Genomic DNA, 17170 nt, shown 5'->3' with positions numbered 1-17170 from the left:
AGACAATGCCAAGCCACGTGTTACATCAACGTGGCTTCATAGTAAAAGAGTGCGGGTACTAGACTGGCCTGCCTGTAGTCCAGACCTGTCTCCCATTGAAAATGTGTGGTGCATTATGACGCCTAAAACACCACAACGAACACTCCCGGACTGTTGAACAACTTAAGCTGTACATCAAGCAAGAATGGGAAATAATTCCACCTGAGAAGCTTAAAAAATGTGTCTCCTCAGTTCCCAAACGTTTACTGAGTGTTGTTAAAAGGAAAGGCCATGTAACACAGTGGTGAACATGCTCTTTCACAACTACTTTGGCACATGTTGCAGCCATGAAATTCTAAGTTAATTATTATTTGCAAAAAAAAAAAAAAAGTTTTTGAGTTTGAACATCAAATATCTTGTCTTTGTAGTGCATTCAACTGAATATGGGTTGAAAAGGATTTGCAAATCATTGTATTCCGTTTATATTTACATCGAACACAATTTCCCAACTCATATGGAAACGGGGTTTGTAATATATATATATATAATACAATAATATATATATATATATACACACACACACACACACATACATACATATACATATATATATATATATATATATATATATATATATATACTTTTTTTTTTTTTTTACAATTTTACACGTCTAAGAGGTCTCACAGTATTGCAAGTGTGTTTTTAGTGACAAAACTGGAATTTAGACGGTTTAAAAGTGCCTTTAATAATGGAACACTGTTTTGTGTGTCTGTAACTTTAATGCTAATGTATTATGTGAGCTACACTGCTAACATTGCAGTCCCATTTAACAGCAACATTATGCTAAATTAGCCTATTTGCTCAAGAAAAACTTAATGATCAAACTCAGTGAATAGTTGGGCGACCCGGACGTTGCTTTAAGATGTGTAGCGAAGCCTCCTTCCCCCCCAAGTTGTCATCAGTGAAATAGTGGGCGTACACACGGAGTTGGCTCATCTATCTAGAGGAGAGTTATAATGTAATTTGCATATTAGGGAACCTTCAAAGAGCAGTGTAAGACTAGTAACTTCTGCTTATACTTGTGAGAGATCGACCAAAATGTTACCCTCTCTGAGGAGGATTTCAATTACATGGTTGAGTGGTGCCTCTCTAGCCCAACAAAAGGCAGATCCGGCTGGTTGGCATGGCAACAGAGGCGGTAGAGAAGATCTCTGGACACACACACACATACATTTATTACAAAGGCAAACATCACTACTTGGTGTTCAACAAAGCGTCTCACTCATGACCACACATAGCTGCTCTTCTACTTGAGATGGTGTGTGCATCACAGCCAGCTGACCACAGAAGGTAAGCCTGGAACTTTCTACAAACTCTTTTCTACACTCCGGTGTGTGAAATCTTGGAAGACTGTGCGGCAAGTTACCGTCTCTCGCCTAATGATGGTGTTGTAGAATGTCAACAAGATGTTACATCTAAGTTTCATTCTTTGCAGGTTAGCAACAACAACTACTCTTCACTTCCAACAATGCTGACGTGTTCTAAGGTAATCTTAGCTAAATATACTTTGTTTGTTAGGTTCAATCAACTTCTTTGGCTAGTAATATTGATTAAGAGCAGTGCTATGTTGACTCACTATAACCTGCTGAGATTAAAAGTAGAATGTACAAAGTGGAAGGTCGACCAGCAAATTTTTATTCATTACAATTAGTAATTGTGAAAATAGTGGTAACATAAACTAAACCCTTTAATTAATAATTAGTTAAATAATAAATCGGAAACATTTCTTTAAATAAAATTAAAAAGATTTCACATTATATTTTTTACTTTAAAAAATAAAATAGAAATTAAAAAATAAATTGTATTAAAAAAAGTTTTACATTTGAAACAAAATAGTTGACATTTTACAATATATCGGTCTGATTTCTTATTTTTTTAGTAAAATAAACAAGTATAGTTGAAATTTTGCAATATTTGTTTTCTAGTTTCATTTTTATTATTAAAATGGTTGAAATATATATTTTTATTTTAGAAACTGTTTAAAAAGTCATCAAAATAGTTGAAAATGTACAAATATTTTGAATTTCTTCATAAGTTTTGCAAATCGAAGCACTATATACATATATTAATGTATATACATTATCATAAAGCATTACAAATGTATATTTTACTGATCTGAAATAGATTTTTCTTGTAATAAAAAAATACTATTCTCATTTGAATTTTTTCCACTCACAACTATAAACCTTTTATTTTAAGAACATCTCTCAATCTTCAAGGAAAAATGACATGAAATGGAATTATTTGAATAAATCATAACACAAAACAATGCACAAAAAGGTATTATATAAGAAAGTATATATATTGTTTAATAATGTATCTTAACTAAATGAAGATAAAACTGAGATAATTGTTTTTGGTGCTAAAAAAGAAAGGTTTAAAGTCAACACCTTCAATCACTGTCCCTGAAAACCTCAAATAAAGCCAGAAATCTTGGGGTTATTTTAGATTCTGATTTACATTGACAGTCACATTAAATCAGTAACAAAATCAGCCTACTATCACCTCAAAAATCTAACAAGACTTAGAGGGCTCATGTCAGCTCAAGACTTGGAAAAACTTGTACATGCCTTTATTACCAGTAGGCTAGACTATTGTAATGGTCTCCTTGCAGGTCTTCCCAAAAAACTGTCAGGCAGCTACAGCTTGTTCAGAACGCTGCTGCCAGAGATCTAACAAAGACCAAAAAATGTGAGCACATTACACCAATTCTTAAATCCTTACATTGGCTCCCTGCACATCAGAGAATTGATTTCAAAATCTTCCTGCTCACATATAAATCACTACATGGTCTAGGGCCCAAGTATATCACTGATATGCTCCCACTATATAAGCCCTCTAGATCACTAAGATCTTCTGAGACCAATCTGTTAGCGGTTCCCAGAGTAAACTCAAATCAAGGGAGAGCATCATTCAGTCACTATGCAACAAATAGCTGGAATAAACTTCCTGAAGATGTCAGACTTTCCCCAACTCTGACTACTTTTAAAACTAGACTGAAAACTTTTATGTTCACCTTAGCTCTCAGCTAAATCTTTTAATCTTTTAACTTTTAACGTCCGCACTGTTTTTATTTTTATTGTCTGCATTTTAATTTTGCTTTTATTTTCTGTCATTTCACTTTGTTGTCTGTGAAGCACTTTGAGTCTGCCTTGTGTATGAAAAGCGCTATACAAATAAAGTTGCCTTGCCTTGCCGTAATCGATTAAAAAAAATCAAAAATAGATTTTAAAATGAATAAGAAATATTTGTAATTTGTCCTGTCCAGCCACTCAGACAAATCATATTGTTGATGGAGGTTATCTATATCTGCTGTACAGATGTATTTAAAAAAATGTTGCCTTAATTGTATTTGACTTTATTAAACGTTTGGGTATTATATGAAACAAAACCATTTTTCTTTTCAGTAATATAGAAATTTATCACAGCTGTTTATTTTATGGCGGAATGTAGTTAATAATAGAACTGGCACCCAATATTAATAAAAAGTATTGATTTTGAATCGACAATTGTTTTGAATCAAGACTCAATTTGGAATAGATTCACATCTCTAATTTTATACATATATATATATATATATATACACACATACAGTATATACACACACATATATATACACACACACACACACACATATATATATATATATACACATATACATATATATATGTATATGTGTATATGTATATGTGTGTGTGTGTATATATATATATATATAACGTCCGCACATAAAAAGGTGAAATAACTGAAAACATGTTTTATATTCTAGTTTCTTCAATATAGCCACCCATTGCTCTGATTGCTGCTTTGCACACTCTTGGCATTCTCTCGATGAGCTTCAAGAGGTAGTCACCTGAAATAGTTTTCACTTCACAGGTGTCATAATTTTGATGTGACATTGTACAATGTAAATAGTCATGAAAATAAAGAAAACGCATTGAAATGAGGTGTGTCCAAACTTTTGGCCTGTAAAAAAGGGTGAAGTAAGTAGTTTGGGGTGTGTTTCACTTCATCAGGTATCTCCATCATGTCAGCCGTCACCAACCAGCCTCTTCCCTTTGGCCAACTGGAGCGAGAAAGGCACATCCGCATGATCTTCAGTGCTTTCCAAAACAAGTGTGGCCCCTCGTGTCAGTGCCCCCGTCACTCGCCATCACCATATCAACATCTCCAACTGTCCGCCAAGCTGCAGAACATGAGGAGCGATGAGTCATGGCTGGATGGTGCAGGAGGCTCCAACTCTCTGAGCGTGCTGGATGAAGTCAGTGACTTCCACATCACTGCCAGACCACAACTACAGGGTGAGGAGCACTCAGCTGGGTGCAAATATTCTTTAAGTCCATTGTGTCTCCTGCTTGCAGGGCCACAGTGTGTTGCTCAACGGCTCTACAGCATCGCCTCCGGGGCCAACATGTCCCAATTGTTTGTGGCCGTGGAAGGTACGGCATCACTCACCCGTCCAGCTGTGCCTGCAGGACATCTCAACTTCTCCTCCTTCCTTCCCGTCAGAGAGTTCATGCATGTGCCTTCAGTGTTGCGGTCCGGCTCGAGCTTGCTCCCTGCAGGGTTTCAACCAGCAGGGCCAGCAGGTCTTCTACTTCCACAGACCGCTCAGGATGGACGGCTGCTGTTTCGGTTGCTGCCTCATGGAAATAAATGCCTACACGGCTCAAAAGCGACTCATCGGGGCTGCGTTTCAAAGGTAGGCTGCACAGGAAGGACAGCTAATTATTCATACCCTGCGATGTATTATATTAAATACAAAACCCAAAACCAGTGAAGTTGGCACGTTGGGTAAATGGTAAATACTAACAGAATACAATGATTTGCAAATCCTTTTCAACTTATATTCAATTGAATAGACTGCAAAGACAAGATATTTAACGTTCCAACTGAGAAACTATTTTTTTGCAAATATTGACTAATTTGGAATTTGATGCCTGCAACATGTTTCAAAAAAGCTGGCACAAGTGGCAAAAAAGACTGAGAAAGTTGAGGAATGCTCATCAAACACTTATTTGGAACATCCCACAGGTGAACAGGTTAATTGGGAACAGGTGGGTGCCATGATTGGGTATAAAAGCAGCTTCCATGAAATGCTCAGTCATTCACAAACAAGGATGGGGCGAGGGTCACCACTTTGTGAACAAATGCGTTTAAGAACAACATTTCTCAACGGGCTATTGCAAGAAATTTAGGGATTTCGCCATCTACGGTCCGTAATATCATCAAAAGGTTCAGAGAATCTGGAGAAATCACTGCACGTAAGCCGCAATGCCCGTGACCTTGGATCCCTCAGGCGGTACTGCATCAAAAAGCGACATCAGTGTGTAAAGGATATCACCACATGGGCTCAGGAACACTTCAGAAAACCACTGTCAGTAACTACATCTGTAAGTGCAAGATAAAACTCTACCATGCAAAGCCAAAGCCATTTATCAACAACACCCAGAAACGTTGCCGGCTTCGCTGGGCCCGAGCTCATCTAAGATGGACTGATGCAAAGTGTAAAAGTGTTCTGTGGTCTGACGAGTCCACATTTCGAATTGTTTTTGGGAACTGTGGACGTGTTGTCCTCCGGAACAAAGAGGAAAAGAACCATCCAGACTGTTGTAGGTGCAAAGTTGAAAAGCCAGCATCTGTGATGGTATGGGGGTGTATTAGTGTCCAAGACATGGGTAACTTACACATCTGTGAACCATTAATGCTGAAAGGTACATACAGGTTTTGGAGCAACATGTTGGGACAGTGGTAAAAATGCCCCTGTGACAACTTTTTTGCAATGTGTTGCTGCCATTAAATTCTAAGTTAATGATTATTTGCAAAAAAATTTTTTTTAAAGTTTTTAAGTTGGAACATTAAATATTTTGTCTTTGCAGTCTATTCAATTGAATAGAAGTTGAAAAGGATTTGCAAATCATTGTTTTCTGTTTTTATTTACCATTTACACAACGTGCCAACTTCACTGGTTTTGGGTTTTGTATTAAATAGTTACAAACGGTATTATTTATTACTGTGACCATGGTCTAAAGTAAATACTCAAATACACATTAGGATATTTTCTTTTTTTACGTTACAGGCTTTTTGAGATGTTTAGGTATTTCTTGTATCATTTATTTAACATTAATTTATTCATTATATACTGTCAATATCCACGGTTACAAATATAAAGTACAAAAATTAGAGTGTTATAGTTTAGGAGTTCTTAACCTTTTTTACTTTGGGGCCAAACTTATCCACAACAGCCCCTCTCAAATACTAACACTGAATTTATTTTAATTGTATTCAATAATTATATCCAACTTATTTACAGTTTACAACCTTGTCAAATGATGATAATCACAAAGATTATTATTTATTTAGCACATAAACCTCAGGATTAGGTCAGGCTGATTGTAAAAATAAGTACGAATCAAATATACTGTGTAAGAATGGACTCATAAATAACTGACCAAAAATACATGTACATAGTTATGTAGTGCTAAAATAAATAAACTACATTAATAAGTGAATATGTTTCTTAATTAAACACAGTCAATAAAATTGAAAATACAGCTTCACCACTTTAGTCATAATTTTTGCGCTCCACTTCTTCTGTTTGTTTGATATTGTCATTACTGCCACAAGTGGTGGAAAAGTGTATTACAACAGAGTACCTCTGCGGCCCAGACAGACCACAGCTGAGAGGTTTTTTTGGCGGCCCTCTTGGGGGCGCTCGCAGCCTGCTATGTAGAAAAAAAACACTGTCCATTTTATCTTCATAGTTTGTATTTCTTGTTTAGCACTTAGCAATACTGCTACATGATACTTAGTGTTTCACTAAAGTTGAATCTGTTTAGCAGAGCTTCTAAAACTTGTAGTTCATCCTCCTTATATTCAGGATCAACAATATAAGGTTCTAGATTATAATTTGTCCCAAAGTAATCGTTATTTGCGCTCATAAAGTCTGCATGATTTGCATTGTTGTTGATGAGGAAGGGATCTGCCGTCCCTTCCTTTACGTCACGCGATGACGTGTCTGGCTTCATCATTAACTCTCAAAATGGCTCGGGAATCTCTGTGGGATTGATACAAATTTGATCATATCTATTTATTTGCACACTTTGTAAGTCTTTAGGTGTCATACGTCAGATATAAATAATAGCTTCAATATATAAGCAACTTGTTTTTCCACTCTACTGCTACTTTAGGCAGAGTCTTGTAATGTAAATAAGCGATTCAGAGTCCAGCAAGACCCACAATGCAATGCGTTTCCACCTCACACTTTCCGCACAATTTGATTTATTTTCTCCCACAAAAAAATAATTAATTGTAATTGCTACGTTTACGTGACTTCTTCTATACTGCATCTTCCTCGACTACTACCCTCTCTAGTGCCACTGTGGATGTAAGTGGCATTACAAGAGTGGATGTTTTCCTTCCAATGAAAATTACTGATACAGTTGGTCTTTGCCATATAAAAGTTTTTTGGACAAAAAAAAAAAACATAACACAAATTGAAAAAAAATATATATAAAAATGTATAATTGACGGATAGATTTGCATTAAGTTGATCTTAAGTGTTGAAAGTTAAAAAAATAAAATAAATACAATTTAAAAAAAAGTGTGACTTATTTTTAACACTTTTATGAGTGAGACCCTTTTGGATGCCCAAGAATTTTAGTCTGATTTTAATTTTTTTTTTTTTTTAACTGTCATTGCTCCAAAAATAATAATGAAATAAATGTTGTTATGAATTATTAGCATATGATGCAAAAATATTCTGAGTTGGTCTTTATTCAGCGCTAAAAGAGAGGTATTAGTTCCACAAAAATACGGTGTTCATAGTCATTATTATAATATTGTAGTTTGGGGCAAAACATTTTTATTAAGATGCAATTATTTTCCATTATTCATCTAATTTGCAAAAATAGAGCATTCAAGCTTTTTTTATGGTCAGTTTGAGACAGTCATCTTTACTATCTCAGACTGCTCGTGTCATGTGAGCCTTTTTCCAGAGCAGTAAATAGCAGTGAGAGCCCCGCAGAGGTCTAAACCACAGAGGGTTCATTGCACTAAGCAGCTGTTTGCAACTAACAGCACTCAACTGGCCAGACAGGGAAGGAATGCACCACCCTTCCTAAATGGGAACAGCAAAATTATTCATCCTTCACTCATAGCCTCAAGTACCGTATTTTCCGGACCTTAGGGCACACCGCCGATGAATGGTCTATTTTCTATATTTTTTCATATATAAGGCGCACCGGATTGTAGAGCGCATTTTAAGGACTCATTTTTTTCTAAATGTACGGTAAAAGACTTCCTTGTGGTCTACATAACATGTAATGGTGGTTCTTTGGTCAAAATGTTGCATAGATGATGTTTTACAGATCATCTTCAAGTCGCTTTCTGACAGTCGCTTCAGGATACGCCATTTTGTGGGCGGTCTTATTTACGTGCCTCCATTTCAACAGCGTCTTCTCCCCGTCATCTTTGTTGTAGCGGTGTAGCGTGCAAGGACGGGAGTGGAAGAAGTGTCAAAAGATAGAGCTAACTGTTTTAATGACATTCAGACTTTACTTCAATCAATAACAGAGCAGCGTCTCCTCATCCAGAAACATCAACGCCGGAAATGTGTCCCGTGAAAAACCGTCCGACCGGAACTTTCTAATAACTAAAGTTCCTTGGGTGAATAATGTAAACTCACTACACCGGTATGTTTTAGCGCTTTCATGGCGAGTTTACTGACAGATAAGTTAGAACTTTGCACTACTTTATATTAGAAATGGCAACAGCGGAGGATGAATGTCCCATAACAAGAAGATAGAGAAAAAGAAGAAGCTTATGGACTACGGTGTCTCGCGGACGCGTGCAAATTTTTAGGACTTATGTAGATCCCAAATACAGATCAGCAGATACCAGAAGGTAAGAAAAGTTGCTTTTGTATAATATTGCGAAACAAAACGCCAGATATGTCTTACCTTATACACACACCATAATAACACTCCTATCAAGCGGTGCAGCTTCATAGCTTACCAAAGTCGTACTAAAACATTTTGATCGCCGTGTGTAATGTTCTATATTTTCAATTAGAGATGTCCGATAATATCGTCAGGCCGATATTATCGGCCGAGAAATGCGTTAAAATGTAATATCGGAAATGATCGGTATCGTTTTTTTGATTATCGGTATTGTTTTTTTTTATCAACATAAAGAAACACAAGATACACTTACAATTAGTGCACCAACCCAAAAAACCTCCCTCCCACATTCACACTCATTCACACAAAAGGGTTGTTTCTTTCTGTTATTAATATTCTGGTTCCTACATTATATATCAATATATATCAATACAGTCTGCAAGGGATGCAGTCCGTAAGCACACATGATTGTGCGTGATGCTGGATCCACTAATAGTACTAACCTTTAAGTTAATTTTACTCATTTTCATTAATTACTAGTTTCTATGTAACTGTTTTTATATTGTTTTACTTTCTTTTTTATTCAAGAAAATGTTTTTAATTTATTGATCTTATTTTATTTGATTAATTTTTCACTATACCTGGTTGTCTAAATTAGGCATAATAATGTGTTAATTCCACGACTGTATATAACGGTTGATATCTGTATCAGTAATTAAAGAGTTGGACAATATCGGAATATCGGCAAAAAGCCATTATCGGACATCCCTATTTTCAATGGAACATATAAAATGTTGGTGTTGTTTATTCGAGTCATATTGCAGTCTACACATAGATTTTATGTGACTGCCATCTACTGGTCACCAAACTGGTACCAAATAAAATAGCTCCGAGGTCGGTAAGCACAACCAAAATTATTCCGTACATTAGGCGCACCGTCAAGTTTTGAGGAAAAAAAAAGGATTTTAAGTGCGCCTTAAAGTTCAGAAAATACGGTAGCTCAAATTGTCCAGAAACATGTCTAAGTCAGGACTGGCGGAAGTTTTAGGGGTTCACCTGGTGTAAATATTTTGGTTCTGCGGAATCATGACAGCTTCCAATGTGAGCGACCAAGCATCAAGGGCTGGTTGCCAGTGCTTACTGCGGGGTTCTTAGAGGAGATAGTCGCTGTAATGTCACTGTGTGTGTTGCCAGGTGGAGCATGTTCACCCCCCTGATTGAAGTCAAAGATGCAGAGGGAGTGCCTGCAGTCAGAATTCAGGGCCCGTGCTGCCCAAGCCGCTGCTTGTCAAACCAACAATTCCAGGTATTATCGTCATAAGTGTTAATTTTAGCACCATGAGCACAGATACTGTTTTTTCAAAATAAGATTACCTCCAATATCGGAGAGAACATTGGCACCATATGGAAGAAATGGCCTGGCTTTCAACAGGAACACAACATGGACCATGAATATTTTGGGATGGAGGGTGAGTTTTGTCAAAAGTGTTTTGTTGGAACACAATTGAAGCAAATGACACTTTCATGTGTGCAGTGCCGCTGAGCATGGATTCACAAACCAAACTGTTGCTACTGGCAGCCACATTCTTACTGGTAAGCATGCTTTCGCCAGCGTAACAACTATTTATTTTGTTATCGTCGTTGTATTTCCCACTCAGTGTTTTATTAAACAATGAATCCGCAATCGACTTCACACAATTATCATAAACATTAAACTTGTATACAGTGCATCCAATAAGTAGCGCTTTATTTTCTCCACATTTTCTTATTGTTACGTGACCAGTCTTCATTTCAAGGAATAAAACACACTGGTCAATCCCAAGTTCTTTTGGATGACATATGTTGAGTAAAAAGAACCACCGAGACAGAATAGTACTTGGCCAAGTTTTACTAAAGCTTTAGGAGACCAGCCCTTACAACGCGACCATAGCATCAGCAAGCAAGGTCTAAATTCAAACAAGAATAGTCACCTTACGTAGAGCGAAAACAGCCCCTCTCGCCCAGAAAGGAGCGCAGCTGCTTCTTCAAAACAGATAAGGAACTGGCCAAAACAGCTCTGTGAGCCAACAAACAGGAGCCCTTAAGACAAAACAAAGAGTTTACGAGCGGACATAAGATAAAAGCAAGGAGGTCACAAGAAGAGACACTACATGGGAACACACTAGCTGCTTTAAACATGACTATGGATTAAGAAAGATCACTTAAAAATATCTCATTCTCACATTATCTTAAAGCCTATTTCAAAATGGAATAAACTCATTTTTGTCCTCAAAATTCTACACAATACCTATAATAAAAAATGTGAAAAAGTATCAGCTTTTTGCAAATGTAATAACAATAATAAAAAAAAAGTACATACAGTAAGTATTAACTGCCTTTGCTCAATACTTTGTTGTTGCACCTTTGGTAGCAATTACAGCAGGCACTGGCAAATTACGGCCAGTGGGCTGCCTGTTGAGCTTTTCAACCCGCCCGCTGGATGTCTCAAAATATTTATTTTTTTAAACTTTATCAACAAAACTGGAGCCACCAATACGATGTGCAGTGCATTTTTCAAAATTACCATAAGTCTTGAACAACAGAAAGTATTTTAATGGTTAAAAGCTGCGCTTTTGAGTGATATTTGACTAATTACACTAATCTGCGTTTTTTTTTTTTTTGTCCTTTGCGTTCATGTTTCACCGTGTTTTTTGCACATTGGTTGCATTTTGCTTTATTGTAAAAGATCGATCTTGAGAAGGTTGTCTGGGAAGCAAAGAGGAGAGACATTCATATGTTCTTAAAATTCAGTGTTTTATTGTTCATAGCAAATATTACAAATCCCACATTATTTTAATGCGCATTCTTTTATTCAGCGAAAAGGCTTTGGGATAATGGGGGTGGTGGTCAATATGACATCATATATATGACATAATTATTTTGATTTGTAATGATAAGCGGTAGAAAAATGGATGGATGGATGATGCTTTTTTTTTTTAAACGGATAAACAAATGTTTGATGTATATTTAAAAACAGACAATATTATTAGCATTAATAATATTAATATTTGTTTCTTATATCATCAGAATCAGTGGCGGGCCGTGCGTTTCCCACCTAGGCCTTCAGTGATGTCTGACTTCAATGATTACCTCTCAAAATACCATCATTTATGTCACCACATGACCATTGCTGGAGAAATACTATACAGAAACACATTTACGCACTACTGACCATTGAAACACATCAACAGTGTACCAAACAGGTTATTTTCTGGCGCATTTAAAAATCTATAAACCCGCATCAGCAATTAAAACATATGTTATGTGGTACTGTCAAAATTACAATAATTGTAAAAAAAAACATTAAACTTTACAAAATAGAGAAATAAAATATTTGAACTCACAATTTGTAGCACCCATTAGACGCCGTATAAGCCAGTGGTACCGCTCGTAGTCGGTTGATTCAGGTAGAAGTGGCAAGCATTTCCCCATTACATCGTCGGGACAACTGAGCAAGCTTGCGGGGTTGGCCAACATTGTCTCACAAGATGTAGTTTCTCTTTCAATATCCTTCTTGAAAATGGCCTTGCAAATATCTGCCACCTAATCAACGTTTTCTTCTCCTTCTTTGTGGGTTGAAAAAGTGAGTATCGGAGATTTCTCTGCTAGCCCGGTATGGCTGCGGTGCAACACTTCCTGCTTTAGTGAATTGAAACTTGTGATTGGATACTCACTTTGGCGTAACAAGTGAGTATCCAATCACAGTCTCGTTAACAGCAGGCTACCTAGATAGGCTGCTATCGCAACTGTCTATCAACTGTATGTGTTTTGTTTGTTTACATTCAATTCATCCGCTAACGGTCCCGGGTGTGGCTCTGCTGATCTGCATAGCACCGTGGCTCAAACCAGTGAGTATCCAATCACAGGACGCGTAAATGTCACGTTCACCGCGAGGCCAGCGAGAAGGCCTTACTGACAACAACTCGTGATCTGATTGGCTATGGCAATTATCTATCAACTGTATGTGCCTGTTTACTTACAGTGCACAGACATTGTTGATTCTGAAGGGCCCGGGCAGATTTGGTACAGCATGGCAACATAAGCTTGCTGAATTCTGATTGGATAAAAAAACTCTATAACCTAAAAACAACAGCACTGGAAGGAGCATAATATGACATGAAGAGAATATGAATACTTTGAGATATTTAGGGAAAGTAAATTAAAAATGACTTTGATATTTGATTATAATCATGAGTTCTGGTTATGTTAGGCCAGCAGAGAAAGCCTTGCTAGCCCTGATGGCACACCACTGATCAGAATCAGAATCACATTCAGTCCTACCACAAGGAATTTGACTTGGTAGACTGTGCTCTTTGTTCAATGCAGTTTCAATTGTTGCTTCTTATCGTAAACGTTAACGCAGGCTACACTTTATTCTGCCCTCCCTGAATGTTGCAAGTTGGTTTTCCAAATATGTAAACAGTCCTTTGAGTTAGATTTGAGAAAACAACTTCAGGTGTTTTGTTGATATTCTTCACAATAAAGTCAGTGTAAAACTAATCACACTCATAAAAAGTGCATTAATGTACATATGAAGTGCACATACATGTAGGACTCACGTTAGATTAATAATATAATTTGGAATAAACTGAAAAAAAGAAATACAATCATGCAGGATGAAGGTTGAGCTGTAATGCCGCTAGCTTAATGCTAACATACAATGGACTAGCTCATAGACAAGCTAACTCAAATTAGCATGGCCATTCGCAGGCACATACTGTATATAAACCATCCTTAACACTAACTTTTACAGTATATCCATCCATCCATCCATTTTCTACAGCTTATTCCCTTTGGAGTTGCGGGGGGCGCTGGAGCCTATCTCAGCTACAATCGGGCGGAAGGCGTTTTACACCCTGGACAAGTCGCCACCTCATCGCAGGGCCAACACAGATAGACAGACAACATTCACACTCACATTTACACACTAAGGCCAATTTAGTGTTGCCAAACAACCTATCCCCAGGTGCCTGTCTTTGGAGGTGGGAGGAAGCCGGAGTACCCGGAGGGAACCCACGCAGTGACAATTAACAGTGAAGCTGATGAACAACTTAAGCTGTACATCAAGCAAGAATGGGAAATAATTCCACCTGAAAAGCTTCAAAAATGTGTCTCCTCAGTTCCCAAATGTTTACTGAGTGTTGTTAAAAGGAAAGGCCATGTAACACAGTGGTAAAAATGCCCCTGTGACAACTTTTTGGCAATGTGTTGCTGCCATTAAATTCTAAGTTAATGATTATTTGCCCAAAAAAATTAGGTTTCTCAGTTGGAACATTAAATATCTTGTCTTTGCATTCTATTCAATTGAATATAAGTTGAAAAAGATTTGCAAATCATTTTGTACAATACATGCCTGATTTGGTGGTTTGCTGCAGAGATAGTTGTCTTTCTTGAAGGCTCCTCTCTCTACAGAGGAATGTTGTAGCTCTGACTGAGTGACCATCGGGTTCTTGGTCACCTCCATGACTAGGGCCCTTCAGTTTTAACTGCCAGCCAGCTCTAGGAAATGCCGTAGTAGTTCCAAACTTCTTCCATTTACAGATGATGGAGTCCACTGTGCTCATTGGGACCTTCAAGGCAGCAGATATTTTTCTGTACACTTCCTCAGATTTGTGCCTCCAGACAGGCCTGTTCAGGAGGTCTACAGACAATTCCTTTGACTTTATTCTTCGTTTGTGATCCGCAATTGCACTGTCAAGAGTGGGACCTTATATGTAGACAGGTGTGTGCCTTTCCAAATCATGTCCAACCACAGGTGGAGTCCAATTAAGCTGTAGGAACATCTCAAGGATCAGTTGAAACAGGATGCACCTGAGCTCACTTTTAAGCTTCATGGCAAAGGATGTGAATACTTACAGTATGTACATGTGATTTCTTAGTTTTTTATTTTTTTATAATTTGAACAACATTTTAAAAAAAACACACAAAACTTTTCACATTGTCATTATGGGGTATAGAGTGCACAATTTTGAGGACAAACATGAATTTATTTCATTTTAGAATAAAGCTGTAACATAAAATGTGTAAAAAGTGAAGCACTGTGAATACTTTCCGGGTGCACTGTATGTATAGTTTAAAAAAGTTTGAAAGAAACATGACTACATTAAATTGTACAACGCTGTTCTTTGATTTCTCCACAGAATTACATGTTCTTTGAGATGAGCTGAAGACGTCATTATGGGTCAAATGAAATATGTTGTTTTAAAAAATTAAACATTTTCAACTCATATCATGAGACATTATCTTTTTTTATTATATTACATTCTAAACATATTTAATGTGTCTTATATGTATCAAATTAATCTTTTTTCTTATAAGTTATTAAAATTTAGCACCTCTATTCAGACCAAATAAATACGTTTTTGCAAGTTGTTTTGACAACTAGCAGTTTACTATATGGAACTTTTTGACAATCTACATATTTGACAGACAGATTAGCAGCAGCTGCATATTTTTCATTTATTGCTATTATCCATCAAGCAAATATCCAACCATGCCGCACACGCACGTGCACACACACGCACACACACACGCACACGCACACGCACACACACTCTTCCAGACATGAGTGGTGTTAGCAGCTTGCCAACGAACGACAGATGCTTCCCCAGCAAGCTTCCAATGGGTGACGTTGACTCCAAGCCCAGCTTCATTACTTGTACTACAAAATAGCAGATAGTCTTTACGCCTGCCATTTGAGGTCTTTAAAGCATAGTAGTCCATTCCTTGGACTAGTGGGTGAAGGCCAGACTGACAGTTAGGGAACATAGTTGGCGTGAGGCACAGTGATACAGGCAGCGTGGCGGTCCACTCATGAGATGCCAGGTGTATGTCCGCCCCACATTGGGATGCTCCTCCTTAAGTTCTCATAGGAGACCGATGTCATTATTTTTTCTAAATGATCTGCTTTTACAGATAACTTTTACACAGTAACAGTAAAAAAAAGTTGGAATTGATTAGAGGAATTGTAGGTAAAAACCTTTGTTGAGTCCCAAAACAAAGTATTTTGATGAAACTCCCATCTTCAGTAGATTCAAGTTGATGCATTTAGCCACGTTTAGACAAAATTGGCAAACGTCATTAGTCCACTCTTGAATTATAACTTGCTATAAAAGTAAAAAAATACATCTGAGGCTTCCAGGTTAAAAATAATGCTCCCCTCGCCTTGTCTTCTGCTCAAAGGGCTTTCTGCTCGTCTCCAAGCTGACACAACAAAGGAACGTTTTTCTCGTCTCTTGTCGCTTGCTTGGGTCAATCCACGCAGAGGTTATCAACCCCCCCCCTCAGGGGCTTCTTGCGCCCACAGCAACGTCACGTGTAAAAACACACCTGCAGTAGGAGGCGACAAGGACGCTTGTAGTGATGAGTCATCAAATAGATCAGCAAGTGTCAAGGGGACCGGTTCCGAACCTTGCAGAGGTCTGTGGCGTCTTTGCGGGGGCTAACGTCCGCCGCTAGGATTCATCAGACCATGGAAGTCTTCCCAGGCTCTGCAAACAAGTGACAGATCGTCAGTCCCCAGGGTCTCTGCAGGTTTCAACATGTCAAATTTAAGACTTTTTAAGACCATCTTGAAAGTAATTTAAGACCATTTCACATCCATACGGACAAAAAATACAACGACAAAGTAAAATCAGAGGCCAAGAATGAATTTGAAGTACATGAATTCATTCACTGCTTTTTCACATTGGAAAACAAAATGGTTAAGCTAACTAAATACACCAGGAGCTTCAGCCAACAGCCAATTTTTTAGATTTGCCCTAGAAGTGTTTTCTTGCAAAAGATGCAGTGTGCTTCATATCAAGTGTTTTGATCAACATCAGCAATGGTAGAGGAAATCCCAACAATATAATTGTCTGTGAAAAGGACTGTTAGCATCTCTGCTAAAGCTAAATGCTTAACTTTGGTAATGTTTTTTTCGGCTGTCAGAATGTAGCAAACAGATAAAAACATCTACAGTGCTACTGTATCTGCACAATGTTGTGAAAAACAATGTGTGCAGACAGTGTGATTGTCTAAAAAGAAGGTAGGCCATTATGGCTTGCAAGCCTCAAACATAATTTGCATGTGAATCATGTGGATAACATTCAAATGTGCTGAGGTCATTTTGTATCTGCTGTGTATGGATACATTTTGACCTGTTTTTTGTGACTTTTTTGAAAACATATTGCTAATACACAGTTATTAGTTTT

General features: G+C 37.4%; 2 protein-coding genes across 7 annotated transcripts in view; one reads left to right on the top strand and one right to left on the bottom strand.

Moving 5' to 3' along the window:
• Nucleotides 1-1214: 1214 nt before the first annotated feature.
• On the top strand, nt 1215-15176 carry LOC133618911 (phospholipid scramblase 1). 2 transcript variants are annotated; one of them, XM_061979736.1, is made up of 9 exons: nt 1215-1329; nt 1475-1525; nt 4056-4340; nt 4401-4478; nt 4549-4741; nt 10134-10245; nt 10372-10408; nt 10474-10532; nt 15119-15176. In XM_061979736.1, exons 3-9 carry the CDS (start codon nt 4067-4069, stop codon nt 15143-15145), a joined length of 780 nt encoding a protein of 259 aa, XP_061835720.1. In that variant the 5' UTR covers nt 1215-1329; nt 1475-1525; nt 4056-4066; the 3' UTR covers nt 15146-15176. The 2 variants fall into 2 exon arrangements, with proteins under 2 accessions (XP_061835720.1, XP_061835719.1); XM_061979735.1 differs by having other exon boundaries at nt 10309-10408.
• Nucleotides 14907-17170, bottom strand: part of eif4e2 (eukaryotic translation initiation factor 4E family member 2) — a 15140-nt gene continuing 12876 nt past the window's right edge. For 4 of the 5 annotated variants that reach the window (XM_061979740.2, XM_061979737.2, XM_061979741.1 and 1 more), the window contains exons 7-8: nt 16389-16468; nt 14907-16307 (exon numbers count right to left, since the gene is read on the bottom strand). In XM_061979740.2, the coding sequence (XP_061835724.1) occupies nt 16433-16468 (36 nt within the window). In that variant the 3' untranslated portion in view covers nt 14907-16307; nt 16389-16432. Of the gene's footprint in view, nt 16469-17170 lie in introns of all 5 variants that reach the window. The other variant, XM_061979739.2, reaches the window with a different exon arrangement.

Source organism: Nerophis lumbriciformis, linkage group LG19 (genome assembly GCF_033978685.3).
Source record: "Nerophis lumbriciformis linkage group LG19, RoL_Nlum_v2.1, whole genome shotgun sequence".
NCBI lineage: Eukaryota > Metazoa > Chordata > Actinopteri > Syngnathiformes > Syngnathidae > Nerophis > Nerophis lumbriciformis.
Note: the sequence above shows the minus strand (reverse complement) of the source record. Positions and strands in the feature narration are given on the sequence as shown.

Bases quoted from the DNA above. Each gene is read 5' to 3' on its own strand.
- LOC133618911 (XM_061979735.1), top strand. From the start codon at position 4,067: ATGTCAGCCGTCACCAACCAGCCTCTTCCCTTTGGCCAACTGGAGCGA. The intron at 10,246-10,308 runs GTATTATCGTCA...TTTCAAAATAAG, and splicing joins TGTCAAACCAACAATTCCAG to ATTACCTCCAATATCGGAGA. The intron at 10,533-15,118 runs GTAAGCATGCTT...ATTTCTCCACAG, and splicing joins TGGCAGCCACATTCTTACTG to AATTACATGTTCTTTGAGAT.